At 39.8% G+C, this 12,865-nt stretch overlaps 1 protein-coding gene across 3 annotated transcripts in view; it reads right to left on the reverse strand.

Moving 5' to 3' along the window:
* The window catches only part of LOC136863834 (dynamin-binding protein), a 446,212-nt gene that overhangs the window by 209,869 nt on the left and 223,478 nt on the right, over positions 1-12,865 (reverse strand). For all 3 annotated transcript variants that reach the window (XM_068226424.1, XM_067140170.2, XM_068226425.1), the window contains one exon: positions 1,414-1,584. In XM_068226424.1, the coding sequence (XP_068082525.1) occupies positions 1,414-1,584 (171 nt within the window). The remainder of the gene's footprint in view (positions 1-1,413; positions 1,585-12,865) is intronic.

Here is a 12,865-nt window from a genome sequence, read left to right on the forward strand (position 1 = left end):
ATTTTATTTTTAAATTCTTTTGACAGTTTTTCTTTGCGTATATCTAATTATTTACAATATATACATTGGTTTGATTTAGCTTACAGTTTATCAGCAGAAGTATCTTAATCAATTTATAATTCATACTAATCACTTTCAGAATGAGAACTTTCAAGACATACCCACACCACGCTGTATTTGAATCTCGTCAGGAAGGAGGTCTTTTCCCAATAGTATTTTTCTATTTCTATAGCATGTTTTATAATTATTTAGCTGATGTACCCGTGCTTCGCTAAGGAATTCAACATTGTATACAGAATTCTCCTCCCCTGCAAACCATGTGACCTTGCCGCGGTGGGGAGGCTTGCGTGTCCCAACGAAGCAGATAGCCGAGTCGCAGGTGTAACCACATCGGATGGGTATCAGCTGAGAGACCAGACTAACGGATGGTTCATCGAAAGGGGGGTAGCAGCCTTTCGGAAGTTGCAAGGGCGGCAGTCTGGATGATTGACTGATATGGCCTTGTAATAATACTCAACAAGGCTTAGCTGTGTTGATACTCCTACACGGCTGAAAGCAACGGGAAACTACAGCCGTAACTCACTCTCGAGAAAATGCACATCTCTCTGTATGAATGATGTACTGATGATGGCTTACTCCCGAGTAAAATATTCCGGAGGTAAACTAGTGCCCCGTTCGGATCTCCGGGTGGGGACTACACGAGAGGGGGTGATCATCAGGAAGGTGGATACTGACATTCTGCGAGTCGGAGCGTGGAATGTTAGAAGTTTGAATCGTTGTGGTAGGTTAGAGAATCTGAAAATGGAGATGGATAGACTAAAGTTAGATGTAGTTGGTATAAGTGAACAACGTTGGCACGAAGAACAGGATTTTTGGTCAGGCGACTACCGAATTATCAACACGAAATCAAACAGGGGAAATGCAGGAGTTGGTTTAATAATGGATAAGGAAATACGGCAGCGGGTAAGCTACTACGACCAGCATAGTGAAAGAATTATTGTCGTCAAGATAGACACCAAACCAATGCCCACCACAATAGTGCAAATGTTTTACGCAGCCGGATGCCCTTCCTGACAACAACCCTATATGGAGGGATGTAATCACTATTGCGTGTTCCTGTGGTGGTTGGTAGTGTAGTGTGTTGTCTGAATATGAAGAGGAAAGTGTTGGGACAAACACAAACACCCAGTCCCCGGGCCAGAAGAATTAATCAGAGGCGATTAAAATCCCCGACCCGGCTGGGAATCGAACCCGGGACCCTCTGAACCGAAGGCCTCAACGCTAACCATTCAGCCAAAGAGTCAGAAATGTGAAATCTCATGCTTACAGGTTATAAAATCAATAAGAATCAAAATTATACCAAGCACTTCAAACCGCACTCCATACACAAAACACTGTATATTGTCACATTACCTTCTCAAGAAAAAACAAAGCATTGTCATGATTCATACAGTATTCTCCATACACAGACTTCATAGAATCAGCAACTTCTAGGAAACAAGGACCTATACATTGATCTTCTTCATCCTTCCCCTTCATACTGCGATACAGTAGATCAAGGAAATCCTCAGCGAGATGCATGACCTGAAATGAGAAAGCTGCTGAAGCTCATTCTATAAACTCTTACATATTTATTATTGGTACTATTCAGAACAGTGATAACTAAGGATCTAAACGTACGAGGCATGTTTTTAAGCACAGACGTGTTTTCAAAAGAACCACAACATTATTTTGAAAATATTTCATTTTCTTCATATTCTACACGCTTTAAACCAATTCTCCACATAACCACCATCATTATTAAGACACTTGCCATAACGGGGCACAAATTTGTACATGCCTTCGTCACAGAAGAGTGATGCCTGTGATGAAAGCCACCTAAAGCAGAGAGGGTAACAAAATTATGTACTGACCATCCTCACAAACTTTCAGAAATTGTAGAGAAAGATTTTCTTATACAAATAATAATATTATTGGTTTTACAATCCACTAACTACTTTTACGGTTTTTGGAGATGCCGAGGTGCCAGAATTTTGTTCCGCAGGAGTTATTAATGTCAGCAAACACGAGACTAACACATCTGAGTACTTTCAAATGCCACCGCACTAAGCCGGAATCGACCCCGCCAACTTGAGCTCAGAAGGCCAGTGCTCTATTGCTTGAGCCTGAGCTACCCAGCCTGGCATTTTCTTACACTGTCTCAATGTTTGGTATCCCTAGTATGAAAATATATATATATATTGTTATTTGATAAAAACTAAACAAAAACGAACCCCACGGTGCAACACCCCTGATGGGCCTTGGCCTATCAAGTGCCCGCTGCTCAGCCCGAAGGCCTGCAAATTACGAGGTGATGCGAGATCAGCACAGCAAATGCTATGAATAACTATTCTTGGCTTTCTAGACTGGGGCCATCATCTCATCATCAGATAGCTCCTCTATTGTTCTCACCTAGGCTGAGTGAACCTTGGATCAGTCTTTAGATACATGTAAAAAATCTCCTATCTGGCCAGGAATCGAACCAGTGGCCTCTTGCTCAGAGGCAGGCTTCCTACCCCTAGACCTCAGGGCCAGCTTGTTGTTTGATAAACATAGAAACAATCTGAAAGGCAGTTATCTACTCATTCGTAGAGAAAAATCAATCCAAGGAAGAGTATAACCAAGATGTGCACAATCCTTTTAGAATGTACTGCAATTAAAAGGGGATAATTTATGTCACCAGCCAGCCGATGACTGAAAGCAGACAATGTATTCAGATGCATCCCCTACTAAAGTAGGCACTTGACAAAGATGATAATCTTCATGTTGGAGGCCTATTTTCAATATAATTTATATTGTTCTGCAAGGCTAAAATATTCCTGGGAAGTTATTGTGGTGTTGCTGCTGCTGTATCCTGAGCCCAAAAGCTGGTTGGATTCCCAAACAGTTTCATCGTCAGTTGTCACAGATAGCTTAGGTGTCAATGAAGGAGCACAGTACTAGGGAAATGAGTGAGATAGTTCCCTGTTGCTTTGTTCACTGAGCCAGGAAGTGCTATTACATACAAGAGGTGGGCATAAGTCATGGCAAGGATTCTTTCTAAAACTAATGCCGGACCTACCGGACAAATGGAAATATACAGGTGGGAGTGAGGAGCGTAAGGTGCTGTGGAATGTAAGGATAATGCCGAGTAGGTTTACCAGGTGTAGGATATAAAGCAAGGAAACTGTCAGCCATTAAATACTTATGCTACATAATTAGAAACCACAAGTTAAGAAAAATCACTTTTTTTAATCTGGATCTATATAACAAAGTGTGAAATAGAGATAAACATGTTTCTGTACATTTGACAATGGTAGGACCTGTGTGTGTGTGTGTGTGTGTGTGTGTGTGTGTGTGTGTGTGTGTGTGTGTGTGTGTGTGTGTGTGTGTGTGTGTGTGTGTGTGTGTGTGTGTGTGTGTGTGTGTGTGTGTGTGTGTGTGTGTGTGTGTGTGTGTGTGTGTGTGTGTGTGTGTGTGTGTGTGTGTGTGTGTGTGTGTGTGTGTGTGTGTGTGTGTGTGTGTGTGTGTGTGTGTGTGTGTGTGTGTGTGTGTGTGTGTGTGTGTGTGTGTGTGTGTGTGTGTGTGTGTGTGTGTGTGTGTGTGTGTGTGTGTGTGTGTGTGTGTGTGTGTGTGTGTGTGTGTGTGTGTGTGTGTGTGTGTGTGTGTGTGTGTGTGTGTGTGTGTGTGTGTGTGTGTGTGTGTGTGTGTGTGTGTGTGTGTGTGTGTGTGTGTGTGTGTGTGTGTGTGTGTGTGTGTGTGTGTGTGTCTGTGTGTGTGTGTGTGTGCGCGCGCGTGTGTGCGTGTGTGTGTGTGTGTGCGCGCGCGCACGCCTATTTCAGCTTCCACTGCCTATTTGAAATTTGAATGCCTTTTATTGGTTCTTACGGACTTTTTTCGCTACCTATTATTTACATATTAGTATACAGAAAATATAATTAAAATGTACTCCATTTTTAGTAAAGAGAACAATTTTATTTTAATTAATAAAACAAAATACACTAGCACGAACGATATTTTCATATTACACAAATCACTACTGAAAAACCTCAATCCATAATCCATTTTGTTTTTCAATTTGTTTCATGTCACACCGGCACAGATAGGTCTTATGGTGACAATGGGGTGGGAAAGGCCTAGGAGTGTGAAGGAAGCAGCCATGGCCTTAATGAAGTTACAGCCCCAGAATTTGCCGCGTGTGGAAACGGGAAACCACAGAAAACCATCTTCAGGGCTGCCAACAGCGGGGTTCAAACCCACTATCTCCCGGATGCAAGAATCCACAATCCAACTGGTCGAGCGGGTTGCCGGGTCTCCTACTTGCTATGTAAGATTAAGTACTAAAATGTGATGCAGATGTGTATTTGCTATTTTACATTAAACCATTTTTAATATTTTAGTGCCCATTTTTGTCATTTCTAAATGCCTATTCTTTCATTATTTTACTGCCTATTTCCTAAATTTTAAGTACTAATTGCCTGCTTATCTTAGTCGAAATAAATGCCTGAACTTCCAGGCTCTATAGAGGGTACAATATCCCTTATCAAAATAGTCCCCTAGATTGTCCACAAAATATTGGCAATTATGCAGAAGATGATAGATACCAATTGCCTCCCCATGTGTAAATTTTGCAATCTCATATTTCACAGCATTGGCAATGTCCTCTCATGTCCTAAACAGTCTCTCATATATTTTGGAGATTAGGTCAAAATCGCACGGAGAGAGGTCCGGTGAGTATGGTGGGCATTCCAATACTTCCCACCCTCCCAGCAGTGAAGATGCCTCCATGCAGCTGCTGCATGCAGTCTGGCATTGTTATGGAGAAGAATGACATTGTTGACAAGATCTGGGTGTTCGACTCTAATAATAATACTTTATTAACGGTAATACCATTTTACACAACAACAGAGAAAAATAAAGACAGCAAAACACACTAAAAAGAAAGTTCAGTGTAGAATAAGTAGAAAAATATGTACAGATATATACACAGGTTATAGCCTATTACAAGTAAGCAGAGGAAAGTATTAGTCAATTCTGGAGATTTAAAAAAATATGGCATATGGCTTTTAGTGCCGGGAGTGTCCAAGGACAAGTTTGGCTAGCCATATTTACATCTTTTGATTTGACTCCCGTAGGCAACCTGCACGTCTTGATGAGGATGAAATGATGATGAAGACGACATACACACCTAGCACCCGTGCTGGTGAAATGAGCCAATTGTGGTTAAAATTCCCGACCATGCCGGGAATTGAACCCGGGACCCCTGTGACCAGAGGCCAGCACGCTAACCCTTTAGCCATGGAGCCAGACAATTCTGGAGATCATGTAAGTGATTTCAAAATTTTGACAATGGGCAGTTAAATACATCAATATACACTTTGCTTAGAGATCTTGACATTCGTTTAATTGGCCCATTGAATGCATAGTTAGTTCTATGCCAATTTGTAGACAGTGTATTCTTGAACCTCGTGTGTCTGTCTGGTAGATGTGCATTAATTTCTTTCAAGGAGTTGTGGACAATTCACCAAGGAATGAAGCAATTTAAAAATAAAGATTGTATCCAGGAAGTCACGGTGTTGTGACAGACTATGTAGATTTAAGGACTGTTGTAGGGCTGTATAATCAACATTTTCATATGAGAATCCTGCTCTAAATGAATATAAATGAAGAAATTTTTGTTGTACTGAATCTAATCTATGGATAGAAGTCTGATGGGAAGGGTTCCATATAGGTGTACAGTATTCTGGTATAGGGCGTACCATAGATAAATGCAGCAATCGATAGGAAGCTAAGTTTGGAAGTTCTCTGGAATATCTAGTAATGCAACCCAATCTTTGTAATGATTTGTTACAAATATTTTCAATATGTTCATTACATGATAGGTTATAACTGAATAAAACACCAAGGTCATTAACTTGTGAAACAGGAGTTAGAATGTTGTTATTACTAACTTTGTACTGAAATTATATTTTCTTCTTGTTTTTAAAAAACAATATTATTTTACATTTCTCATGATTAAGTTTCAACTCATTGTGAATACAGTACTTTTCCAGATGATGTAAATCTTCTTGAAGTTTTAAACAATCAAGTGGACAATTAAATTGCATAAATTTTTTTGCATCGTCAGCAAACAAAAGCAATTCAGAATTCTTAAGTATATTTTTAATGTCATTTATGTAGAGAGTAAAAAGTAAGAGTGCAGGGTGAGACCCTTGAGGAACTCCACTGGTAACAATAATAGGCACAGAAAAATGATTCCTTATTTTAACAATCTGCAGATGATTTTTAAGATACTATTCAAACCAGGAGAGGAGAGGCCCATTAATTCCGTAACCTGTTAGTTTTTGCAGCAAGATATCATGGTCAACAGTGTCAAAAGCTTTTGAGAAGTTGTATAAATGCAGTCCACCTGAGAGTGGTTCTCTATTGCATATAAGAGGAACTGATGGAATAAAAGAAGACTGCTACAGGTTGACCGTCCTGAAAAGAATCCATGTTGCTCTTCAATGATGATGTTTCTCAAGAGAGGTGTGATCTTGTCAAGAATTATTGAGTCAAAAATTTTGGAAATATGAGAAGAAATTGTAACTGGTCTATATTGTTTTATGTCAGTTTTATTGCCATTTTTGAAAACTGGACTAACAAATTCTTTCTTCCATTCCACTGGAAATGGCATGAAGTAACTGTATCTGCAGGTAGGTCGGGTAGTACGTCCTGTCACAGTTGTGCTATGTGGAGCGAAGTGACACCCAATTACGCCTCTGATGTTGTAAGCCACAATGACCATCAGGTTCATGCGGGAAAGGAATTTACCGGAACTTCTGTATTCATGGTGATCCTGCATGTCGCTATTCTGCAGACTGGCCCTGGACCAAAATTCATCCACAGTCACTCTTCTCTCCAACATTTGCTCGCCTTCCTGCTGGTAGTGTACCAATTGGTCAGAGCCTTTGGCATACCATGCCCACCTTGCATGTACACATGGCACGCACCGAGATACAATCTTACGCAGATCTTCCCATAAAATATTGTGGATGGTTCATTTTTCAAATGCCTGTTTCTGCTTGTAAGTAGTATAGTGTCCATCTTCTGTTCATGTCCATGCACTGGATAATTATTGCATGTAACATTTCAGTCACTAACACGTCTTCCGGACCATTGCATGTCACTGCTTGTTTCATGTCCACGCTGAAATGCTGGAGCTCATCTTGCAACAGTTTGGTACAGAAGAGCACTATTCCTTGCAATTTTCACAAGCTCTCTACGACATTCTTTGGTACTGCGACCCTGGCGAGCAGCCAGTTTGATGTACGCACGCTGTTCTTGCCTTGTCACATCCATTGTATATGGAGCGTGACTCACTACTACAGTCCCATCGTCCTGTGCGTGGTACCTGTCCAATGGACCAACATCTTGTGCTGTGTCAATGTACTTGTACTATGAGTGTCATGCTTTCCAGGACATATGACCACTGCATGGTAGCGCCGTGCAAATTTCAGGAAAAATAGTTGCCCTGACTTACATCCCAGCCCTTGTATCAGACTGCCAAACCCAGTCAAATGCACACATGAACCGATCCTCTAAGTGACACTTTAGCAGTATTCAGAACAAGGACTGACTGCACAAGAAATGGCATTACTAGCACTGCTCAATCTTCAATCACTTTCATATTGTCGAAGACAAGGATCAGCCTGATAGAGGTCAACAAAAGCAACAAATTTGATGAAGCCCATACAAGACACAGTCTACTGTAAACAGAGGCACGTATCGCACTCTCCCAACTCACGTTAGCTTGGTTCTGATGAGCTAGCTCGTCATCATGACACCTAGAGTGCCATGCACAATACATCACAGCAATGCTGAGCTGAATTTCCTTGTAGGCACAGTATTAGCAAATCTCGTGTTTGTTGGACTTTCTGGTAGTGTCAGTGCCAATCCAGTTTAGAATGGCAAGAATTAGGGTTACCAGGATTTTAAATGTACAATACATGTCTGTCTGCACTCCCCCCCCATGTCCTTTCATCATGCAATTAAAAATATGTGACAACAAAATCACTGACGGACACGTAAAAAACAGAAAATTACAAATAGCTACTGTACGTTGCTCATCCATGAGCAATGAAAATTCTCTCTTATAAACTGCACGTTTGGCTTTACAAGAGTTGTTGCCTACAGATATTAGCCAAGAACATAGAGGCAAGAATCCCCTTTTTTTTTTTTTTTAACACACCAAATCTCCTCGCTTTATCATACATGGAGAAGAATCACTTCATCTCTGTATCTTCACAAGACTACAGTTGATGGACAGACAGATTAATTATAGTATAATCACTGTTATTTACAATACAGAATTCAATTTCATTCTCATTTTGAATAGTTCAATATGCCATTGCATTGATGGACTTCGGTTCTAACATATTTTTTTCTTCTGCACTGTCCAGGTACAAGCATTAAGAATGAAACTTCAAGAACATTCATATCTAGACAATGTATGGCAACACAATATACTGGATTATATATGGTATTCTGCATATTTTCATCTCAAAGTGATGTTTCTACGTACAAGATACCTTTACGATTTTAGTGAATGAAATAACAAAAGAAAGTGAAATGACTGCTTTTACTAGTCCATTAAGACAGGATTTTTACTGTCCTGTATGGGGGTAACAAGGGACTGGAGACAAGGAAACAGTTGACAGTCGAGAGCTGGACTCCATAATCAGAGTACACGGGTGATACAAGAGGGCAACGTAACACTAGAATCAGAACACAAAAACTAAGCCAACAGTATACATATATCAGTTGAACCACACCAATGGACAACAAAAGACAATGAAAGAGAAAGACTTCCAGCTCAAGACTGTTTTAATGATCAACATTTCACAGTTTTTTAACTTTCATCATGCTTTACAAAAAACTATTTAACTAACATTTCATTTTGTGTGTCTTCTTATGTTCTTTATGCATCATACATGTCTTACTGAGGATGACCCAATGCCGGGTCGAAACATGTCTATATATGTGTGAACTTACGTCTTAATTGGACGTAAAAATATATAGTACTGACTAGGAGGATTAAAATAGTTTTGTACAATTTTGTAAGAAGTATAATTGCAGGACTTTATAAAATACTGTCAGGCAGCATAATGGCCAGATGTGGGGAAGGTTTTTGAAGGGGCTGTCATTAAGGAATTTCCAGGAATTTCAAGATAATGTGTGAATGGACAGATACCAGCTGCTAGAAAGACACAGTAAAAAAATGACAACTTAAACCTCAGTTTGAATCTGGTTGTTATTCATAGGACAGTATATATTCACATTCAGTTTTTGTGAACTTCAGTTACAAACTTAGTGAAAGTTTTGGATTTAAACTAAACAACTGTGTTAAGGTGACAGACATAAAAGCAGCGTTTTGTAAGATATGTGGAAAATCGTTCAGTTATACTAGAAGTAAAAGAAATCTTCAATATCATCTTAAACCTATTCAATCTTTCTAGAGTGTATCTGCATCTATCAGTGTCACTACTTGTTCATCTTTTTAGTCAACATTGGAACACCTAATATTAAAGTCTGTGTCCTCTAATAAGGAAAGTGAAATTACAAATAACCAAGTGAAATGGATTGTGCAGGATAGTAGACCGGTCAACATTGTCTCTAATCGTGATATTGAAGAGGTTTTACGGATGTTCTCAACTCTCACACTTACCAAGAAAAATTCTGCATTCAATGTATTACACATCAATTTTGACATACAGTACCGGCCATAAGTATTTTGACATTCATATAGCTAGCGTAAATGATATCCATGATACAACACAAACAGGAGACTGGTTCATGACTTTACCTGCTTGTGTCTGAGTAGAGAGTTCAGTGTTGTTTCTGTTTTGAACCTAGTAGAAAAGTGGGACCAAATGTTTACGTGAAGACCTTTAAGTATTTTGACATATGACATTTTACTTATAACAATGATTTACGTATGTCTGATTTCCAGTTCTTTCTTTCACTCAAACAGATACTACAATGGGGAAAAATAAAGAGTATTCATTACACATTAGGCAAGCAGTGATTGCAGCTTTAAGGAGAGGCAATAGCCAAATACAAGTTGCAAAAGACATTGACTTTTCTAGACAAATTGTAAATGTTTGGAACAGAGTCTTCAACAACCACGGAACACTTTTAAATAAACCTAGATCTGGTCGCCCTAGAATTGTTACCACTGCTATTGAGAGACTCATTGAAAGCTATTGTGTTGCTGATCTTCGTACTTCGACAGAAGTACCTGTACGGAATAATTTGGAAGACAATTATGAGATCAAACTTGGCTTACCTAATATCAAAAGGGTCTCACCCACCAAGGTTTAATGGGGCGATGACCAAACAAGAAGCCCTGAATTCAGCAAAGAACAGGAAGGCCCGACTTGCCTCTGCTAAGAAATACGGTGCCTGGACGAACAAGGAATGGAGTAAAGTACTGTGGAGAGATGAGAGTAAATTCAATATGTTCGACTCAGATGGAAATTCCTTTGTCAGATGTCCAGTTAACACACACAATGATGTACGGTACCGAAAACCCACAGTAAAACATGGTGGTTATGTAATGGCTCGGGGCTGATTTTCTAGAACTGGAGCTGGTCCACTGGTAAAAATTGAAGGCATCATGGATCACTTTGTATATATGGCAGCATCATTGAACAACATATGGTACCGTATGCTAAACAAAACATGCTTCGTGGGTGGTTGTTTTTTTTTTTTTTGCTAGGGGCTTTACGTCGCACCGACACAGATAGGTCTTATGGCGACGATGGGATCGGAAAGGCCTAGGAGTTGGAAGGAAGCTGCCGTGGCCTTAATTAAGGTACAGCCCCAGCATTTGCCTGGTGTGAAAATGGGAAACCACGGAAAACCATCTTCAGGGCTGCCGATAGTGGGATTCGAACCTACTATCTCCCGGATGCAAGCTCACAGCCGCGCGCCTCTACGCGCACGGCCAACTCGCCCGGTGTGGGTGGTTGTATCAGCATGACAATGATCCTTAACATACCTCCAAGTAGTTAAAACATGTCTCAGCAAGAAAAGGGTCAGGGTTATTGATTGGCCAACTCAAAGCCCTGACCTAAACCCAACTGAACCTCTATGGGAAGAACACAAAAGGCGTGTTAAACAAGGAGGCATATTTCAAAGCTTTAAATGAAGAATGGTCCAACATTTCTGTCTCATACATTGAGAAATTGGTGCATTCAATACCAACTCGATATGCAGCAGTTGTACAAGCAAATGGCTACGTGACTAGATGATATGAAGTGCATACAAACTTCTAGAATTGTTTTTCTGCTTAGTTATATGTGTCAAAATATATTTTTTTTGCTAGTTGTTTTCACGTCGCACCGACACAGATAGGTCTTATGGCGACGATGGGACAGGAAAGGGCTAGGAGTGGGAAGGAAGCGGCCGTGGCCTTAATTAAGGTACAGCCCCAGCATTTGCCTGGTGTGAAAATGGGAAACTACAGAAAACCATTTTCAGGGCTGCCAACAGTGGGGCTCGAACCTACTATCTCCCGAATACTGGATACTGGCCGCACTTAAACGACTGCAGCTATTGAGCTTGGTGTCAAAATATTTATGGTCTATTCTGTTAACTACGTTTTGATATCTTTAGTACTGTTTTTATTTTTTCACTGGTTATTGGTTTAAACTTCTTAATTAGTGTTCATAAAGTATTTGTAAGAATGATCACAGAGAATCGGCAAACTAATAATTATGTCAGTATGTATAGGGGAAAATTTTCCTGTTAAATTTTATGATCATTGGGGTTTATTTATCAATTATTTAGTTTCCTATCCTTATAAATATCCTCTGTGAAACCTGAAGCTTACAGCTATTCTTGGTTTATTGCTCATTTTGATCACTGTTTTAAAATAACTTAACTTTTTTATTTCTTAGGATGGGCAGTTTTTTCTCTTTTTTTTTTTCCTTCTTGCTTCTTACCTCCTCATGCCCATCTTTGTTAATAAGGGTGATAGTCTTTTTTCTTATCAAATGAATGGGAATGCTTTCTAGGTTCCTGAATTTCATGCTGATTGCTGGTTCCCTGGGGAGTATTTTAATTGATTCAGTCCTTATTTCATTGATGATGATGATGCTTGTTGTTTAAAGGGGCTTAAAACATCTAGGTAATCAGCCCGTAATTGTATGAAATGAGACAAAATGTAATGACAATTTAAAAGTCCAAAATCATCCACTGACCAGAATTCAAAATGTGATGACGAAGAATGAATGGATGAATATGAATTTAAAACAATCAGTGGATCCAACCCACAATGCCTCACATTCCCAGAAACTATCATAAAACAATATTATTACTGACCAGGGACTGCTCCTAAAGCACAATCCTAAATCTACGGTGCTTGTTGTCTAAAGGTGTCCAAAATCCATGTCAACGGCCCCTCATAATGGTACTTATCGCTCGTAAAGTAGAACCATGGTATCTGTCATGTTGCGGTACTAATCAAAAGTATCATAGACTCACGGTATTCCCCACATTATAGTTCTACTCACAGGTAATGTAATATGCACATATAACGCTGACCTATCGTGTTCCTCACATAGTGGGTACTAATCATGGGTACTGTAAATCTCAGCCTGATTCACACTCTGTTGCTACTAAACACAAGCCTAATTTGTATCTAACATAGTGGTACTACTCACAAGTAAAGGCAACCCATGGTGTTCCCCTCCCGTGATGGTAATAATTACAAGTAGTTTCATGGTTGTAATTCATTCATCCCTTGGTCGCCCCTTGAAGTCGCCTCTTATGACAGGCAGAAGATACCGTGGGTGTATTCTTC

This window comes from Anabrus simplex, chromosome 2 (genome assembly GCF_040414725.1).
Source record: "Anabrus simplex isolate iqAnaSimp1 chromosome 2, ASM4041472v1, whole genome shotgun sequence".
Lineage (NCBI taxonomy): Eukaryota > Metazoa > Arthropoda > Insecta > Orthoptera > Tettigoniidae > Anabrus > Anabrus simplex.